The sequence below is a fragment of the Pieris brassicae genome, chromosome 1 (genome assembly GCF_905147105.1).
Source record: "Pieris brassicae chromosome 1, ilPieBrab1.1, whole genome shotgun sequence".
Taxonomy (NCBI): domain Eukaryota; kingdom Metazoa; phylum Arthropoda; class Insecta; order Lepidoptera; family Pieridae; genus Pieris; species Pieris brassicae.
This window is the reverse complement of record NC_059665.1, coordinates 12,962,180-12,982,389: the sequence shown is the minus strand read 5'-3', so window position 1 is coordinate 12,982,389 and position 20,210 is coordinate 12,962,180. Positions and strand designations below refer to the sequence as shown.

The 20,210-nt window shown below is 34.0% G+C and overlaps 1 protein-coding gene across 2 annotated transcripts in view; it reads right to left on the bottom strand.

The window, feature by feature from the left end:
- The window catches only part of LOC123714227 (synaptotagmin-10-like), an 81,155-nt gene that overhangs the window by 13,837 nt on the left and 47,108 nt on the right, over positions 1-20,210 (bottom strand). For both annotated transcript variants that reach the window (XM_045668424.1, XM_045668431.1), the window contains exons 4-7: positions 16,708-16,851; positions 9,811-9,933; positions 7,425-7,579; positions 3,107-3,275 (exon numbers count right to left, since the gene is read on the bottom strand). In XM_045668424.1, coding sequence (XP_045524380.1) covers positions 3,107-3,275; positions 7,425-7,579; positions 9,811-9,933; positions 16,708-16,851 — 591 coding nt within the window. The remainder of the gene's footprint in view (positions 1-3,106; positions 3,276-7,424; positions 7,580-9,810; positions 9,934-16,707; positions 16,852-20,210) is intronic.

Genomic DNA, 20,210 nt, shown 5'->3' with positions numbered 1-20,210 from the left:
TTCTATTAGAGATAACGTAAGCTTCTCACCACTTCATTATGTTACTCGCATGCTTGTTTACGCCTGTCCCGTAAAAATAATATATGAATTACATTTGAAAGATACTTTGTATATGACGTGTTATGGTGATTATAGATAATTATAGTACCAGTGTTTGCCAACGTGGTCCCCCTCACAGAGGATTTGATTTGATTGCTATTCGAAAATAATTTATTCAAATTATTTGGAGTTTGAATTTCAGTCTGTCATTATATGTTCGGAAAATTTACTCACTGTGTTTCGATAATAGCTTCCTAGTTTCTTACAATAACCTTTGACTTATCATTTATGTTTCTTAAGAGCACAATCCAGATTTAGATTATTAAAAATCGTATATGTTACATAAGAGTTTTGGAAAGGCTAAGGGATATGGCAAAAAAAAGATGACAAAAGTCGACATTTAGCATTTATCATACCACTGTCCAAAAACATCGGATTTGACATATGAAAGCCATAAATTCCATTTAGGCAACAGTACATTGGCATGGAACACCGAGAACATACCAACACATACATAAATTGTGCGTTAGTGTTCGTAACGTACTCACTATATATGTCGCGGTTTACGAGATTTGGGACCAACATAACCAAAGATTACGGCCGGAATATACCAACTAATAAACTTAGCTTAATCTTGTCGTTAGAAATTCAACTTAAAAAAGATTCGAGATACCGTTTGCGTTCAATTACCTTGAAAGCTGTTGAGAGCTCTCAACGTTATATTAAATATTACGGAAATGTATCAAGTTTTCCCTTGTAATATCTCTCATTTCAGGAAAATGATATAGACATAGGCATTTTAAAGACATTTCTGCGCCTGATTCATCGAGCATTTTTAACCAAATTTCGAGCTATAGTATTAAACAATATCTTATTAAATATTCCTTTCATGGATGTGGTAGGTAAGTATGTTTTAGAAGATGATTTGATTTATACTACAGATATTACAACACAGGGATCACTTTAAAATCATACTAGTTCTAAAGAAATTTCCATGCATTTCTGTGAATCACAATATATGTTAACTTTATATATAAGTACAAACAAATGGGCGCAAGATATTATGCGCAAGCTGGCATCGACCTGTTGTTGTGCATTACCAAAGGAAGAAAGAGTAAAATGCAATTACAGCAGTACTTACGTTCATAAACAGGTGCATAACTTACACAATGTAGATTTTCCGAACATACTTGTATAATGAAAAACTTAAAATCAAATTCCAAATAATTTTGATAAATTTAATATAAAAAACACGTATTAATCACCATAAGGTATCTGTTAAATGTAATCCAAATATTTTTTGGGCAGGCTTAAGCAAGCAGGCTGGTAACATAATAAAGTGCTAGTTGCTGCCCACAGACACCGAGAAGCTTACGTTGTCTCTATGTGGGTAATTACTTTAGTTAGGGTTGAAAGAATAATATAGATGCAGTCTGAAACTAAAACAGGCATTTATCTGTCTTATACCTTCCCGAATGATTGGATAACTAATACAAATTGTTACAATATAAGTGAATTTACACGCTACGACTTGGATAACAAGAGCAATTGTTGGCAACATCCATTATCCATTGACAGTAATAAATTGTGTTTAATAGATTGACTAACAGTATTGAATGATAAAAATATTAAAATGTTTTAGGTCTGCGCCTCTTATATCTGTATCGTGATCGCGATCTTAAAGGACCCTAAGTCGAATGGGTTCGGAAATACTTCAGTAGGCAGCTGGTTCCACATAACGGTGGTGCGCGGCAAAAATTGCCTTGAAAAACGCTCAGTCGTGGAACGGCAGACATCGAGATGATACGGGTGGAATTTTGTATTCTGCCTCGACGTCCGATGATAAAACTCAGCTTCAGGTATTAATCCGAGTAACTCCTCTGAATACTCTCCATGATAAATTGTGTGGGTGATACACGCTGTCGAACTTTTGCTTCTAGGCATGCCGATTTCCTGACGTTTTTCTTCACAGTAGGAAGTAGGTGTAAAATCCATTGGTCGGATCATCTTGTCAAAGTATAACGATGACAAAATTGTGAAGAAATTTTTACTAAATGTTAATTTTTAATGTGAAGATTTACATGAATCGAGATATACCCATATCCAATGACAGTATAGATCTTCATTGTTATAACTATATTCAACCTCATTGTTATACTCTTTGACGGAGAGCAACCTTTTTTTGTTTGTTGTATTTAGGCATATGGAGGTATATCATTTACAAACGTACTTAAAGAAGATTGATAGATAGATTTTAGACCCAGTGGGGTCAGCTACTAGTTTACAATAATTAACTAACAAGGTCATAGTTTATTCTAAAGTGTAATCCAACTTTCTAATTACAACCAACACTTACTAACAAGGTTAAACTTTATGAATTACCCAAAAACAGTGAAAGAAGACTTAAAACAAAAAAGTAAGGAAAACGCTTATTGAGTTTGGGTGTTGCAAAAAGTTTACTAACTTATTTTTGTAGAATTACGATTTTTTTTAACAAAATATCCTTTTACACGGGATGAAAGTAATATTACGTAATATCCTCAAAAGAGTTATATATAATATATATACTTATATAACGAAACAGCACCTTCTAAGCATTTTTAATTGTTTAAATATTAATGGTGCTACAACCTTTTAGGTTTGGGTCTCAGATTTCTCTATTTGTTCCGTAATCATTTCTAACAGGCAAAAAGATCATTAGCCTCCCGTGCCTGGTAGACACTGTGGCTTTTTTTTCGGTCTAAGGCATGTCGGTTTCCTTATCATATTTTCCTTCACCGTAAGTTCGAGTGTTGAATGCGTACATGGACAGAATGTCCATTGGTGGGCTTTTTTATTGTTTAGTCTGTTTGGATTTTATTTTATAAATGTTTTAAATAATAAATAATTATATGAAGTCGACTAAATTTGTATTAATGTAATTTCGATAGCTTTTTTTACATAAAGAAGCCAAAATTTATATTATATACAGTAGTTAATAGAATAAACATTCAGAGAGTACCGTAACAATTACTCGTTAGTAATAAGAGAATACTTCTTGCATTCATACTCTGAATATAATTATTACCTGTGGTGGAGCCAAAATGTTCATAGTGTACTCAATCTCTTGAGTCAGGTCTGCAGACTCGAGTAGACCTTTAAGCACCACATGACCGATGAGGTCGTGTCGGCTGAACCGGTCGAAGTCATACACGGAGAATTGTAGGTAGCGTTGACGAAGGTCTTCGTAGGGGACGCTACAACAAATAATACATAAAAGCGGCGTTGGACATGGGATACTAATTTAATAATTATTCCAGACTTTATTTTAGTTCTCGAATCGATTTTGTTATTAATTTTATTGCTGTGAATAATAATTTATATAGTATAATAATTAGTTCCAAAGTCAATATATATTAGGAAAGTTACGACATATTGTGCGCAGCTACCTCGGACAAAGAATTAGTCTAGCTATTTAATGGGGGTACCCTGCCAGTAACTTCGGAACCTTGCCTAAAGAGACTGTTTTTAATAATATATTTTAAGGTTAGTTATTTTTTTTCTTATATTAATTTATGTTAGATGGAGGATTACTTTATAAACGTTAATAGTTATTTTTAGTTAGAATATATGAGAATTTCTAAGTACAAATTGGAAGCTTATGGTTGAGCTTATTTCAGACGCAATCATCTGAAATAAGCTCTACAAGCAATCTTTGTACGTTTTGTGAACGTTGCTGGAGCTTGAAGGAGTCATCCATACTGTACGAATAGTGGTTAAGTATACAACTAGGTAACGATATGATATAACACAAACTGAAATCGTATTGAAGTATACGAACATTTACCACTTTTTATAGTATAGGACCAAAGGGGCCTACTGGACGCCCATTAAGGACGTTCATCGCAACCCATGGACATCCATTTTAGTGGATGCTTGCTGGTTTTGTAAGAAGGAGTAAACTCTTTCTTTAAACAATTGGATCGTAAATCACGGTAACTATCTAAAATCGACTAAAAGACTATCGTTTGTGCGTAAATATAGTTTTAGTTATTTTAAGTTCTTTCTATGTTAATTATTTATTTCACTTACTTCATGTACTTCTACCCTTTGTAGGTGTTTCTTTTTTTAATTTACCGTACTACGGTTGCCTGGAAAAAATCGCTTGTTACCAATAAGATCGCCTTATCCTTTAACATCCGTAACTAACCTGTTTTTATATGTATGTTTAAGGTGACAAAGTGTTAATAAATATATTAATAAAATATTTATTTCGGATCGACAATATGTTTTGCTTATATTACGACCAAGCTCTGTTCTTAAACATTTTGCAACATTATTCATAAATGTGCCGGCAACGCACTCTGGCAATGTGAGTGTCTATGTTATGCGGTATCACATTACATCAGGTGAGCCTCCTGCCCGTTTGCCTCGGCATATAAAACAAAATAACTCTGCCAAGAATTTAGAAAAGTTGGAGACCCATTGCCTATAAGCCCGGATAGATAAATGGCATTGCATTTCATATTCCAATTACACGTCAAAGCGAACTTTTAATGAACTAAAGCGTAACTCGACCCCTTAATTGGCGATGCGGTTCGTGGGGGGATATTTTGAGTTTTAGCAAAGACTTATAATTAATTACGCTTTATATGACGCTTTGATGGTCAGGATTTCGATGCCATAGCTCTTGTTTGTAAAATTCAATGCGTTTTTGACATACTAAAGACATACTTAAGTCTACGAGTAAGTCTCGCCTCTGTAGGCTTTGAAATGAACATACATATCTACTATGACTATGACCAAACAATTTAGAATACAAAAGTAAAAAATATTAATAAAAACTACAGATAATAGCCAGAGACAATATGAGAAAATTAGTTATCTTTAGGCGCTAAGACCAAACCGAAACTAGCCATTAACGAAAAGACCATTACTGACTGAGGCTGTTTCAAAATATATTTTTTTTTTATGTAGGTAGGAGGCAAACGGGCAGGAGGCTCATCTGATGTTAAGGGATACCGCCGCCCATGGACACTCACATTGCCAGAAGGCTCGCAAGTGCATTGCCTTCCAAATATATATGTATATACGTAACGCACGGTATATTACACTACAAATGCTAAGAGGTGAATATCCAATGTATTTAAATTTTGACCATTAAAAATTTCAAAGTTGTCTGTTGATTTTATGTGATAGCCGCTATACACCAGAATTGTAATATCGTTCATGTTTTTATAATATATATTTTTAATTAAGTCATCAAATCCAAAAACCATCAACGCTCCGAAGAAATCCCAATCAGGAATATAACTGGGATAAGAATTATCAAAGGAAGTGAAAGCGTAGACATTCCAAACAAACCTTGAGGGACAATTGCAGATAAGGCGAGGGGGCCAGATTTTTATCTGTGGTCATCCTTTGCCCCATCCAGGGGACATATATATAAGGTTACGCCCGTACTCATGCGTGGGTAGACCTTTACGTCATATGAGAGATATTACATAATCATTGATTTAGAGTAGTCATAATATAATAAATAAAATAAAAAAACATTTGACGATCATTTATGTATATAGCGAATTGGCGAATGAATCTATCTCTCTTAACAAAGACAACTACAGTTATACAAATCTTCTATTAAGTTATATAAAAACATAACTCCGATTCTAAATACCGAGTGCTTCTTAAAACTCATCACGATAAAATGCCATTAACTAAGATTACTACAATCTTCTGAACGTCTTCAGCGATTAGCACCCAGCTTCCTTAGATCTAATTGTTCGTTGCACTATTTTTTATCTCTAGAGTTTAATCTGAGCTTTTCTAACGAGATTAAAACTATCGGGTTTTACATTTATTTAAAGCAAAGTTAGAAATGGGTTTTACTAAACTTATGGAGGGTGGAATGCATTTTATGTAACGGGCAAACGAGTAAGAGGGCCGCCAGATGTTAAGTGATATCGCTGCCCATAGACATCGCAAGTGCGTTGCCGGAATTTTGAGAATTCATACGGTCTCTTCTTAAAGGACTCTAAGTCGAATTGGTTCGGAAATACATCGGCAGGAAGCTCCCCATAGTGATATTGCGCGGCAAAAACTACCTATATCAGTTATGGAATAACGTATATCGAGTAGATATGGATAGAATTAAGTAATTTGCCTTGACATCCAATGATGAAACTCAGCTGCAGGAATCAATGAGAACAACTCCTCTGAATACTATCCGTGGTGCAGAGACACGCCACATCTTTAGGCAACCCCAAGAGATTAAGTCGCTAGGAAAATGACTGCCCGTCGACTATTTGCTTTCGTCGACGGCACGCGGGAGCTCCCGCCCAGAGGTGAGAGTAGTAATCCATGTGGGGCCACATTTGCGTTTTATGGAGTTGTAAGCGGTAGCCTGGAGTGTGGACCGTCTGGCCTTGTTGAGCACACAAAGCTTCTTAGAGGGTTATGTAGCCTTCCTTTCCGCGAAAATGAACGTATTTTTCTATCTAAGCAGCATGGTGATAATCTAAAAGGCATCGTGTCGTATATCTGTGATTAGACTGCGATGCTGTGGACCAATCACAATCTATTTTTTCATATTTTCCAATAAAACTTCATTTAAAAAATATGTTTACTATGGAATATCAGATACAGGTATCACTTATTCCACGTAATTACATTTGAATCAGTAGACATCCCTACTCATCGGCAAAGACAGAGAAAAGAGATAAAGCCGGAGTAAAAACCTCTCGGTACTCATTTAAAATAGCAAATCATTAAACAACACTTATTTAAACACAAATATCGCAAATGAATTAGAAGCAGCCTGTCTTTCACTAGTCCCAGGCCCTTTTATCAACTAGATAATCGTTAACTGTATAGTAATCCTTTTTTCACAGCTCTTTAATACATTTCTCAAATTTATTAAAAGGCAGAGATAAAAGAGCCCCTGGTTTTTTATTAAAGAAAAGTATCTCTTTTTCCAAAAAAGAATTACTAACTTTAGATAGTCTAGTACGCGGAAATTGCAGACTGCGTGTGTTCCGAGTATTAACATTGTTCTATTCTAGTAAACATATCACTATTTTTATTACCACTTATCATCGGCCAAAGTGGTTGGCGAGAACTACTACTATTGAGATAACTGGAGGAACGCATTATCCATATGTTGTTCCTTAGCTTAGATCTTTTGGCATTAGTAACAAACAAGTTTTAAGCACTCAACAAGGCTTAAAAAGAAACATTTTATACTATAAACAAGTCCAACGTTTTTTCCAATCTCGGGCAACAATTCATTCAAAATAAATAAGCACGTTTTATTATAAATAGTTTGTTGCCTTAGTTACTAATTGAGTGGTGACCGAATTTTACTTAAACGAACCCACAATTAACTAATATCAATTAAGTTTAATTACCTGAACAAAAACGTCTCGTTAAAGACAGGGTTGAGGTTCTTCCGGTGTACTTTAGTCTGGAATTTCTTTTTCCGGTCTGGCAGAAGGAAGACTTTTATGTACGGGTCGCTACTTCCGGTTACATCCTTGATAGGCAGGTCACGGGCTTCGAATATCTAAAGAAACAATTTTATAAATATTTTTTTTAACCAAGCAAAGATGACATACAAATTTTAGTTGCTATTGGCTACTTGTTGACTGTATATAACGAGAATATAATATATATAAGAAACTCGCATAAAATAGAGATGTTGTAAATATTGACCACTAAGTCTAAATAATAATTTAGTTATCTGCTGCATTGTTTTTCATAACACCATACGCCAATTTATTTTAGTATACCTAGTAGTGTTTTGTTCGGGTACATGATCTTCTCATATAATTATCGAATCAATGCATAGAAAATATTGTAAAAACTATTTTAAAGGATTAAGTATGGAGTTTTTTGCCCATTCTTCTCCATATGAAACTACATTTTGGTTGAGGCAACTAGAGTCATTAAAAAAGTTTCCAAAGTGCCTTTCTAATAGGCCTAATTGAAGTATTCTGACTGTGACTTTTACACTGATATTTTTTATAGAACAGTACAAATCAAATGATATATACAATAGTAATATAGTTTCATACATACTTTATTTTAGTGTAGCTGTAAAAGACGCAAAATAAAAATGTATACTTCACTAAATCATACGCATACACAACCCGGTATAGTACACATACAACGATATTAATATCCGAGATATTTATGTATATTGATATAGGTAATTTTTTTCGCAAGAAACTGCTGATGATTACACGAGAAAGCAGATAATCCTTTAGTAATGAATGAATAAACTCAACCGTTCTCCATTATTCATCTCCATCCCTCAATTTCCATCATTACATAAATAAATAATTATATTTATTTATCTATTGAAGGGTGTAGCTACGACAAATTCCCCTATAGTTAATGATAGATTTTAATATAAATTCTGTTAAGTAGAAATCTTCTTAAAACTTCTCTCTGATTCATTGATATTTTAAGCCATTAATAATCATTCAATTCAATTCAATCATCATTAAGTTGTACCAAACAATTATTTTCAAAAAATCGAATCGATTATTAATTTATAAATTTATACATAAAAATATTATGACGAATTATCATACATTAGGTAATCATAAAAAGATACTTTTAATCAGCAGAACTATTAATATAATAATAATTACCACGAAGAAAAGTCTTGTTGGAATAAAGGTGGGCGTAGGCGCTTGGCAGGTTTATTGGCAATATTGCGCCAAGTGTCGAAACTAAGCGATAAATAGGATTACTGTTCAATCACTTTCTAAGTTTGATGAAATAATCAATTATTTGACGCTTTATTCGATACTAAAATGATAATAATAATCCAGTAGCGCTACGATATTGGTCTTGGACTGAGATTGCTTCTATTACTTTGATGTTTTTATTTTATTTTATAGACAACCCCATAGCCTGTGCCAACAGTTGCCGTAGATTTCCGGCATCACGTTAATCACAAGTTTTAAGCCCTTAACAATTTACATAATCTATCTAAATCATATAGATATCGTGTTACCGATTTTTATGACACACATGGATGCGCTTTGCTTTAAGGGTATTTATTCTCTAGAGTCTGGAGCGTTGTTTGAAGCTACGAACTATAATCCTACTATAACCCGCTATACAGTAATACAGTAAGCCCCGCTGTTATACTCTATATACATTGTACATATTGGTAAGGAATACGTTATCGAAATGAAGAGGAAGTGTGTAACAAAATGTTTAGTTGAAATTCTTCCTTAATAGGTGTGTATTGTGTGAATAAATGTTAGATATACAACGACAACTATTAAGTCCTCGATTTGTTGAAGCTATCACGGAATATGTTTAAAAGGAGTATTACAAATATGAATGGCGTTAAATAACCTGCATCATGAGCACACCCCACATACACACCCTCGCGTACATGCCCTCATTGTCACACCATCACGCAACACAGCCGAATTACGTATTACTTTGTAAAGTGTATTAATTTTAATTATTTTTTTCCTTTCGTAAATGTTTGAATCTTTTTGTAAATAGGATCCGTCCATGTAGGAGTAAAATATTTATGAAAGATGCATGCAAAACAATGAAATGAGGTCTAAGTTAAGCTAACTAACAAAACTAGCCTGTGTGAATAAATAATGTGAATGAAAAAACAATAACAACTTCAGAAAAGTGCTGGACAAAACACAAAACATCCCCTTTATAGTATAGAATGTCAATTGTTTTACAACTCTCGAGAAAGAGACAGAGAGAAAATCATGCAATCATTTTACATATTATTTTTCTACTATGTATTACCTTGACAACCAAAGCTTCCACCTCCTGGTCGTACTTCAACGCGAAGTGTAGTTTACCACAGAACTCAAGTTCAGCACTGTCTGTTGATGATTGGCGAACCAGTTCATTCTTGTACAATTCCGGCTGCAAAAAGATCACGAGATAAAAAGATTTTCGAGTGCAGATTGTTTCCAAGTATTTAGATTTACGTATATATGGGACGTTTGCTTTAACCTGAAATCAGATCCGTCATGTACAAGTGACAAACAAGTCAGACAGCAATGCATTTTAGAATGTCTAGTTATTGGAGATTCTAGATGGCGTGCAGGTATTCGAAATATTAAGGAGCTAGAAGAACTGGAAGATTTTTGTAATAGAATTGTAAAACACGTTACTCAACAACAAAAGCGTAGGGTTGGCAATCGCGAGACGGCGGGCCACTTTCCTATGAATATTAGAAAGGAGTTTTGGGAAGTGGCTACGTCCTCTCGCAAGTTTTCGTAACAAGGGCTAATTTCTGATGCTACAACCCTTTATGGATCTTGGTTGGCTATGTGTTTCTTTGATATTTTTATTTTGCTAGATAAATAAATATCTGTAACGAATGAATATTTCTCTCATTGTTTCACAATCACAATAAGTATTTACAGTATCTTTTTTTATGTAGCAAGCAAGTGCGTTGACGACCTTTCATTGGTTGCTGGTGGGCGACAAAAACTGCCTTACAAAACTCTCAGTTGTGGAATGACGGACATCTAGGTGATACGGATGGTACGGATGGTTTAAAGAGTTGCAAGCGGTGGCTCGGAGGGAAGTACCGTCTCGCCTTGCTAAGCACACATAGCTTTTTGGATGCTAATTTAGCCCTCCGTTCGAAATGACCGCAAAACTGACGCATAGACAATGGGAGCTATAACTATTATTTAAATCTAGTCTCCAATATCTGTTTCTGTTGGTACTTCAATATCAATCGCTTTTCAATCTATACAAATTCAAAGCAACCTTTGTACAATACAAACAGAACGTATTATTTTACGGTCAAACGCAAACAAAATACCTGCTCGTATTGATATCCATGTCCAAATATTTTGTTGTAAAAACATGTTTGAGTTCCACGAAGCATTAATGTTACTTACCATTCTCAAATCATCATTACTAAAATGATTTGGAATACAAGGCTTGAGAAACATGAGGAAATGAAAGAGCAGTGTTGGTCTAGCGGCTTCAGCGTGCGATACTCATCCCTGAGGTCTTACGTTCGACCCTCGTGCAACAAAGATCGTGAGGAAAATGTCGACCGCGTATGTCAGGCACCGGTTAATCACCTACTTGCCTATTAGATTGAGTAATTATCATGAAACAGATACAGAAATCCAGAGGCCCAGACCTAAAAAGGTAGTAATGCCATAGATTTTTTTATTAAACATAATTCTGTTGTTCATATTTACCCGAATACTTAACTGGCTAAGTTTGCTTGATCATCACAAAGATGGCAACAATTTAGCAAACTTCAAAATTTAATTGGATTTTCTTTTCCAAAAATAATTAATGTTGTTTTGAGATAAAAACATTAATTACATCAAGCTTATACAAACTTTTACCAACTTATTTTTAAAAACTGGTTCTATATAATGAATAGCAATGATCTATTTTAAACACAGCATAATCTTTAAAATAAATAAATAAATTTGGCTAAATTCAATTCTTTAATTTATTTTGCAATGAAGAAACATAAATAAAAAAAATAAAAATATATCGGTTATATGTTATATTATAAAAAGGGCCTTCCAATTTCATATAGTTTAAGTCCTATAGATACCTGCAATATAACGAGCCTTCCGTATACGTAAGTTTCACGACACATGATCAGTCAATGTTAAAAGAAATACAAAACAAAAGAACGGCGATACCCGCGAAAATAAACTGAGTAACATCGAAATTTTACAGTCCAGTTATTAGAGACTACATCTTTATTACGAAATTCAATTTAGAAATGTTTGCATAAAATATAGCTCTATACTTTAATTATGTTGGTAAAAACTTGCAGTTTTAAAGGAAAAAATAAATCCAACGCTTTGTTCTCACTGTTTTACTATGAAAATTTCATTTTAAATTCACTAATTTAAGAGCCGATTTACTGAACATTTCAACTGTTTTCAAGTTAAACCTCCATTTAATATTTCGATCATCTATTTACAATAAATAATATATTAGAAAGATTGTAGTTATCATATAATAATGAAGCCGTTATATTTATTTTATATTTAGTAGTAATTACACCGTATACACGGTGAGGCTAAAAGCTTTTATTTTGGCCTATGATATAGCCATATTATTTCTGATCATTTTTCTTTATAAGCAAATCGAGGTCGTGAAGCAGTATTTTATGTTCGAATCATAAAGAATCCCAGGTTTATACTCAGAAGGATAGTCGATTACAGAAACTCATACATAAAATCCTTAACATATTATATTCCAACTCCGTACCGTGACTAGGCAACAAAAACTTATGAAATTTAAGAACATTCACTACTCAAAAAAATCGATTTCAAAGGTTAAAAGTGGGAATCATAAACCTTTACCTATTGTAAATGCCTTTTTACGATGCCATCCCAAACAATATACACTGTTATTTATCGACGCAATAATATTTTTACGATTAATAAAAAAACACCTAAGATATACCGAGCTAAGATCTTATATTGAAAAAAAGTTGTTTTAGCTATGTCCTAATTTTATTTCAAAACACTTTAATATATGTGAATAAAGACATTTATATGCTTCGCTACACGCGTGGATACTAAGTTGACTGTGTACGTATAGTTATGATGGTCATTGTTCCAGAGATTTCAACCTGAGCGAAGCGACGTGATTCGTTTTTGATCCTAACCATAACTATCATAAAAGGACCGCAGTATTAGGTACGCGCGAAGCGATGAGAACTTCGAGAAACTGATCGTAGTTGGTAATCGATCACGTGGCAGCTAACCAATCAGATGGACCAATCTAATCGAAACAAATGCTCCACTCTAGATGCTTCCTTGCTGACCACTACGGTCAAACATGAGCTGCCGATAGAAAGAGAGATAACGTAAGCACATTACGCAGCTCAGGGCAGCAGTATATTGACTAACTATAACAAAATTGTTTATGCCCTAATAATGCTATGCGAGTGGCGTAACACCATAGAAAAAGAGGTCAAAACCCGTTTTAAAAGTAACGTATAAAGCGATCGCATTTATCCATTAACCGCTAAGCCGGCGACTCCATTAACGAAACAATATAAACCGGTGATTTCGGTATGAAACTGTGTGAACATTAAATACCTTTTACTTATTAAATGGAATAAGTAGTAATGGGTTATCGGATTATACTCTGCACACATTAATGTATCTGATACTTATTTACGTAATCGTTTTCTGATTGATATCTTAGGCTCGCCTGATATTAAGTGATTTTAGTACACTTCCTTTGCCAGGAGGATTGCGACTGTGTTGCCAATTCTTTACGATACAAAATTCTTCTTCATTAGGTTGTAGGATGTAGAATTTATAAGTTTAAAGCTCTGTTTACGGCGTTTAAGTTTTTATAACAACATTCATGGCGTAGTACTTTAACACTTAACCGCGATTATTTCTCGAGTTATAGTAACGGCTATAGACTGACCTATCAGATATAAAAAACAAGACTGTATTATATGACGACTCCATTTGGACATCATCCGTAATAGCTAGCATAATTTCATGCTCATTCATGTCAACGAATTTACTTGAAATTACACATAGAGTACAATCATTTATGACGAAAGATTCTATACACTTTTATTCCCAATGGTAAATTAATCTCTTAGCTCTGAAAATTTGATTGAAAAGTAAATAATAATTTCTAAACGAAACTTTAATCTTAATTTCAAAAAGCCAGCTACGCCGCTTTCTACGTCGCTTGTAATACTTATTTAATTTAGATACTTATATACAATTTTTATATACTACGAATGATAAGTAATATTATTTTTAATATAGAGTGACTATGGCAACTAAACATGAAAAACATATTCAATCCATTTATATTCGGGCTCTACATTTACGCCCCCTAACTTAACAGTGAGACTGACAAATTTATTATTTTCTAGAGAAATGTATGTAGACATATTCTCGTGTCACTATGTTCGTTTCCATACTTCTCCGAAACATACACAAACAAATTCAGCAGTCTGAATATATATTCTGTATTTCTAACTCCTAAGTGATAAGGGGTGTCCACCCCAATTTTTTTTAATTTAATTTTTTAGACAATTTATTTTTTGATTATATAATGATTTTTATGATACAACATACAAAAATAATACAACCCCTAAATACCACGATAAACCCCTATTTATTATTATAGTACAAGGTTATTTTTATTGAACTAAAAATGATTCCTGTAAATAATATACATGGCAAAACGACGATTGTCGTGTCAGCTAGTTATAAATAAAAAAAATTCAAAACATTCTTTGATCAGAACTTTCAAATTTATTAGAAGCCTACGCAATGGCTATACCACAAATAGAGCCTTTAATTAACACTTTCTTTGAACAAAGAAGATTAAAGGATTTTATTTCTATCATATAGTCGGCAATGCCCACTCAGCTGAGTAGGCTTTCAAATGTAAATAAATACAAATTTCGAATGTTAACGCATTTATTTAGATTATCTAAGACTCATTCATTATTATACATAGATGAAAATTAAAAATTGCACTGTGAATTTTTTGAAAATTAATAAATTGTTTAAACAATTATAGATTATTTTATAATATACTAGCTGACCCGGCAAACGTCGTTTTGCTATGTATATTATTTCCAGGAAAAAAAATTAGTTTAATAAAAATAGCCTATGTACTATGATGAAAAATAGGGGTTGGGGTGGACACCCCTTATCACTTAGGGGTTTTAAATATAGAATATATATTCAGACTTGCTGAATATGCATTAAAAAAATCATAAGAATCGGTGGAGCCGTGAAAATTAATTATGTAATTTTAGTATGTATTTTCTTAATACCATCGCAGAGCAATGCTATTGACATCTCTGTTGTCTGAGTGCGAGCTTGGCACCCGTTGGCAGAACCCTCTATGCAAGCACTTGTTCATACGGTCAGCGTTATTAACACTATAAGAAGAACTTACCAAGGAAACAGTTTCAGAAATCTGAAGCCAAAACCATTGGGCATCACTACTGCGACAGCTACCTGTAGCTATAAAAGCTACTATAAAACATTTATTATAACCCGTTACTATAAAAAAAATATTTTTATAAATGTGAAAATTTCTTACTTTAAAATGTTAGTCGCCGCAACAGGTTGCCGAGGCGATTTAGTTAATTTACCAACTCAAGGAATGAGTGCACTCTGTTTAGCGCCATCTTGTGGCTGTTTTATTAGTTTGATGAAATAACTAGTAAAATACTTTTGGGTAGGGCGACTGATCAGTCTGCAGTTGCTGACAAAAAACGTCTGCCGTAATCGTCTGGGCAGACTTAAGAAAGTTATAGTGAAAGACCCTGGCACTAGTACACCAAACGCTCCATTTCATCATTTCATTTGTAAGGACCCTAATATTTTGAAACATATAACCTAACTAACAGTACAACTTAGTCTCGAAAGTCATAGATCTCCATAAGTCTCTGCGTTTTCAACAAATCTATAAAAAGTACGTGCTGTGTCGCTCCAGTGGGTTTAAACGTACAAAGTCGTACCAAGTGACTTGAAAAATTCACTTCATTTAGCACTTTAACAAGGGAGCTTTTTCAACTACAAAGCTCACTTCCGCGGTTGTGTAAAGTGACCTAGTTTGTTTCATACAAACTATACGTGATACCTTTAAGCTACTTCAAGCTTTAATCCGTTTATGGAGTTCTAATCAAAAGACCAACATTTTTTCTTTGATTGAAATTAGGTGTAAAATTAGTTACCATACTCTTAAAACACTTTATACTATACAATTTGAATAAATGTCGTCAATTTGCATTTATGATCTCGGTTAAAATTTTGTACTGATAGTTCTATGTGAAAGTCATCGCAAAGTCTAGTCCTACATAAATACGGTAGGTACACATCTATTGAGGTCAGGCAGTACTTGGCCACATTTTGACTTCTGTGCTTCTGGAAGGAGCTAGGCTGGCTAAATTAGCCAGGACTTACAATTATGAGTCTAAGTGCGCAAAATGACTCCACCAACCATTAACCTAAAGTCTAGCCCGAATTTTATTATTTTTATTGTAACAATACATTCATATCATACATATTTTTAAACGAACTAATTGCAATTCATTGTATATTTTAAATAAAAATTATAAAAGACTTTGCATTTATATATACATGTTTCTATTTGTATTGATTGACATTATTAAATGGGCTATGAAATCCTACATGATTTTTTTTATATGCTACGAATTTAGTCTCTCATTCGCTGCAAATCCGGTCCATTTGACACCTCATCAAGATCGGTCCACGGACAGAGGAGCTACGCTTGAATATTCATTAAAGTTCCACGTTGAATTGAGAACCTTCTTTTTCGTTTTTTAAGTAATTCAAAAAGTACTCAAAACGTGGAGTTTTTGTTACAGAAGGCAAACGGGCAGAAGGCTCACCTGATGTTAGACACTGCCAGCCTAAACTATAATATAGTTATTGTTTATTGATTTATTATATTCATAATCAGAAAAGGAATCAGTTTATAATAGTGTGGTGGAAACCAACTGGAGACAGTTTTTCTGTCCACCAATACATCGAACAGATTTAAACTCATATACTAAGAACAATTATTTATAGAACAGAGAAAATTAATAACAAAACCATAGTTACATTACATTGTTGATTACGTAAATGATTTCGATGCATTCGATTCTATGCAATTTATTGACATTTTACTTACTTTTATAAGTCCAATAGAAGAGTCAGCTCGCTCCAAACTGCATATGCTGAACTGTATCGAAGGTAGATCCAATCGGTGGGATAGCTGTCTTTGAAATGTCTGATGGCGGTCGGGGACTATTGGCAGAGTCGTCTGTCTTAGAACCTACGACAAAATAAAATAAATCACAAAAAAAATTGCGTTACAACGGTATTTTTTAGGTCTGGGCGTCATATTTATGTATTTTAATGACCCTTTGTCAATCTAATAGGCAAGTAGGTGATCGGCCTCATATGTCTGACACGCGCCATCTACTTTTTGGGTGTGGACCGTCGGTTTCCTAACGATGTTTTCCTACGGTTACGGTTCGGGCGAATGTTAAATGCGCATATAGAAAGTCCATTGGTGCACAGCCGGGAATCGAGCCTACCACCTCAGAGTCGCAAGCTGAAGCCACTAGGCCAACGCTTGTCTCAAAAGTACCAATATTTCATGGGTCCTTGTACTGTAAGAATTAAATGTAAAAAGTCTCAATTTTCTTTTTGTTATTAACTCACCAAGCCAAGTAATTAACTCAAATCGTCCATTTTGGGTACCTAGGTAAAACTGAAAATGTTTAGAAAATGAGAAACTGCGTAATGTGGCAGTTATATATTATTTTCTTTTTGGTGTCAATATTGGATGCTGGGGCTAAAATATCGGACCTAAATTGGGCGGCTGAGGGAAGGTTATTGTATCTAATAGCAGAACCGACCCTCAACAACCTACCCGCGTTCGATACTATACGCCAGCATCCTACAAGAATAATTCATTCATTCATTTTTACAAATTCAACCTTATTGCACTTTCGCAGTGGCATAATCACGCTCATTTTGTTTTATGTAAAATTGTATTTAACCGATAAGATGACAGCGTAACCATTTTTATTTATAAAATTGTTCTATTTTCTAATTTAAATTGTACCTATTACTTTTATAAACAACACTACTTTTACTATCATATTGTATAATTACTAGTTTTTAAGACGCGGACTCTAATAGGCGGTTGAGGGGGAATTTATTGTATCCATTAGCAAAACCAAACCTCAACTGCCAAACCGAGATCACACGTATATATTTTTTTTACAACAATAAACGCAAACGTCATGCTAAATTATTATAGCTTAGCTTCCTCGGCCCCGGAGCGTAAGTGGCCGGGGAGGTAGACCCACTAGCAATTTTAAAAAAAATGTAAAAAGTTGCCAATACTTTTATTGTTTTTCGTAGTAATCTTCGTTCCTTTCTAGACATCGTCGCATTCGCATGGAACCACTGAAAAAAACAGGGGGCCCATTCACCCTTAGGGATATCTTCTATGGCATGTTCGTATTTTATCTTAAGTTCTTGAGAATAAAGAAAAGTCGTTCAAGTCCGCCAGGTCAGGACTGTATGGCGGATGACTCATCGTCTCGACACCTGCCGTAGTCAAATATTCAACAATCCGTTTTGCGGAGTGCGCTGAAGCATTGTCGAGGTGAAGGAGGAGGAGAAGAAGCCTGCTTCGAGGGCGCTGCTGTCGAATTATTTCCAAGACAACAGGCAAACGGCCATTGACATACCAGTCTGCAGTTACTTCCATCTTCTAGCACAACTGTCGCAAAATAACCTTTCCTACCAAAGAACGAGTCAATCATCTTTTTTCCTTGACTACTTACTTTCTTTACTTTAGTTGGCCGATCCTTGAAAGGAAACACCCATCGAGCTGATTGTCTTTTGGTTTCGGGTTAGTAGCAATACATTCAACTTTCATCACCTGTGACAATGTCAACAGCATTTGAGTTACCGCCTTTGAACTTATCTAAAATTTGGCGACACCAGTCCATGCGAAAGTGTTTCTGGTCGTCGGTTAAAGTATGGGGATTTCCATCTGATATAAAGCTTCCTGATGCCTTAATGTTCGTGTAATATTTTTTGAACTTGACTCATACCAATACCTAGGCTTGCTCTCTCACTCTCTTATCTTATATGTATCTATCTCTATGCGTCGCATGATGTTATGTTATTGAGATTGCTACGTCCACGCTTAAAGTCGTTAAACCATTTGTAAATAGTGGCACGAGATGGGGCTTCATTAAGAAATGCTAATCAAAGCCTGTCATAGCTTTGTTGTTGAGTAAGCCCACAACGAAAGTTATAATAAATCATAGACCGAAAATTATCTCGCATTAGGTTCATTTTCACGTGTAACGAGAGTTTTAGATTTGCCGCCAATTCCCAAAAACAAATGAATGTAATATACTACAGTAGGTTACTAAAGAGTTCTAAAATTGAAATTAAAAAAAAATCATTAGCAATGTTTCTAACTGGCCAGTTTAACATTTTCAGTGTTACGTATAAAACAATTTTGGAAGATAAAGGTTATGACGTTTTTTATATTATATGATAATTGTAATAATTAAGCCTCATTTATTATTATAACAAATCCAAAAGAAACACACTCTTAAAATGTTATACTAAAATTAGATATCTATTTTTTCCAAAGACCTCCTGTAGAGTCTCTCTCTATCTTAAGCATTTTTTCAATTCTTCCAATCTTCTCCACCAACTATTAAGCTCAGCCCACCGTGCAAAAGAGTGACCTCTTTCTGTTTACTTGGTGGCCCTTTTCACTTTGTTCATTTGCCATTGTTCATGCGAACTGTCTGGCCAGCCTATTGACACTTAAGTTTTATGCAGTGGCATTAAAAACTTATGTTTTGATCATTATTTCTGTACTTCTTGTCCATATGTCCATGTTTGGACCTACATAATCGTATCACCACTAGACTAACACTGAACTTAAATCCTTAAATATTCAAATATACATATATTCCTAATGAGAAAGGAAATTTCAATGTTTTTTTATTTCAATACAACGTATCTACCCGTGAAGCCTTTGTTTGCCTGTATTACGGAATGAATAATGTATTTTTAAAGATTACGTTTCCATAGACTTCATCTTGATTTACGGTAAAAGGTATTCTGTAATGCGTATTATTCATAATTGTATAAAAAACACAACTGTATTTAGAATATTCTTAACCTATATAGTAATAGTAATAATTAAAAAATAATGAATTAGTAATAGACATTATTATAAAAGTGTTTGTGATAGACCACAGAACAAATATATTATATATTTTGTAAACTTTTATCTTATTCAGTTAGACATGTTTTTTTTTTTAAATTTAATTGTTCAGAAAAATCAATAATATCTGTTCAATTGTGTAGAATTTATCTACTACGCTGAGGCAATGGCGCAATAATTTTACGTCACTATTATTAGAATAACAATATAAAGACAGACTGTCTAAGATAATTTAATCACTCGAAATGAATTTCTGTGGATTCTTCTGTAGTTTTAATTGCTAAATAAAAAACTTTTGTTGGTAGTGTTTTGTTTACCAGTCCCAGGGAGACGTCTTTATTGGTATTTTGACCTTAAAAGGTTGTCAACCGTAATAAATTGAATATCTCTATGTAAAATTAGTTATTGAAACTATTTAA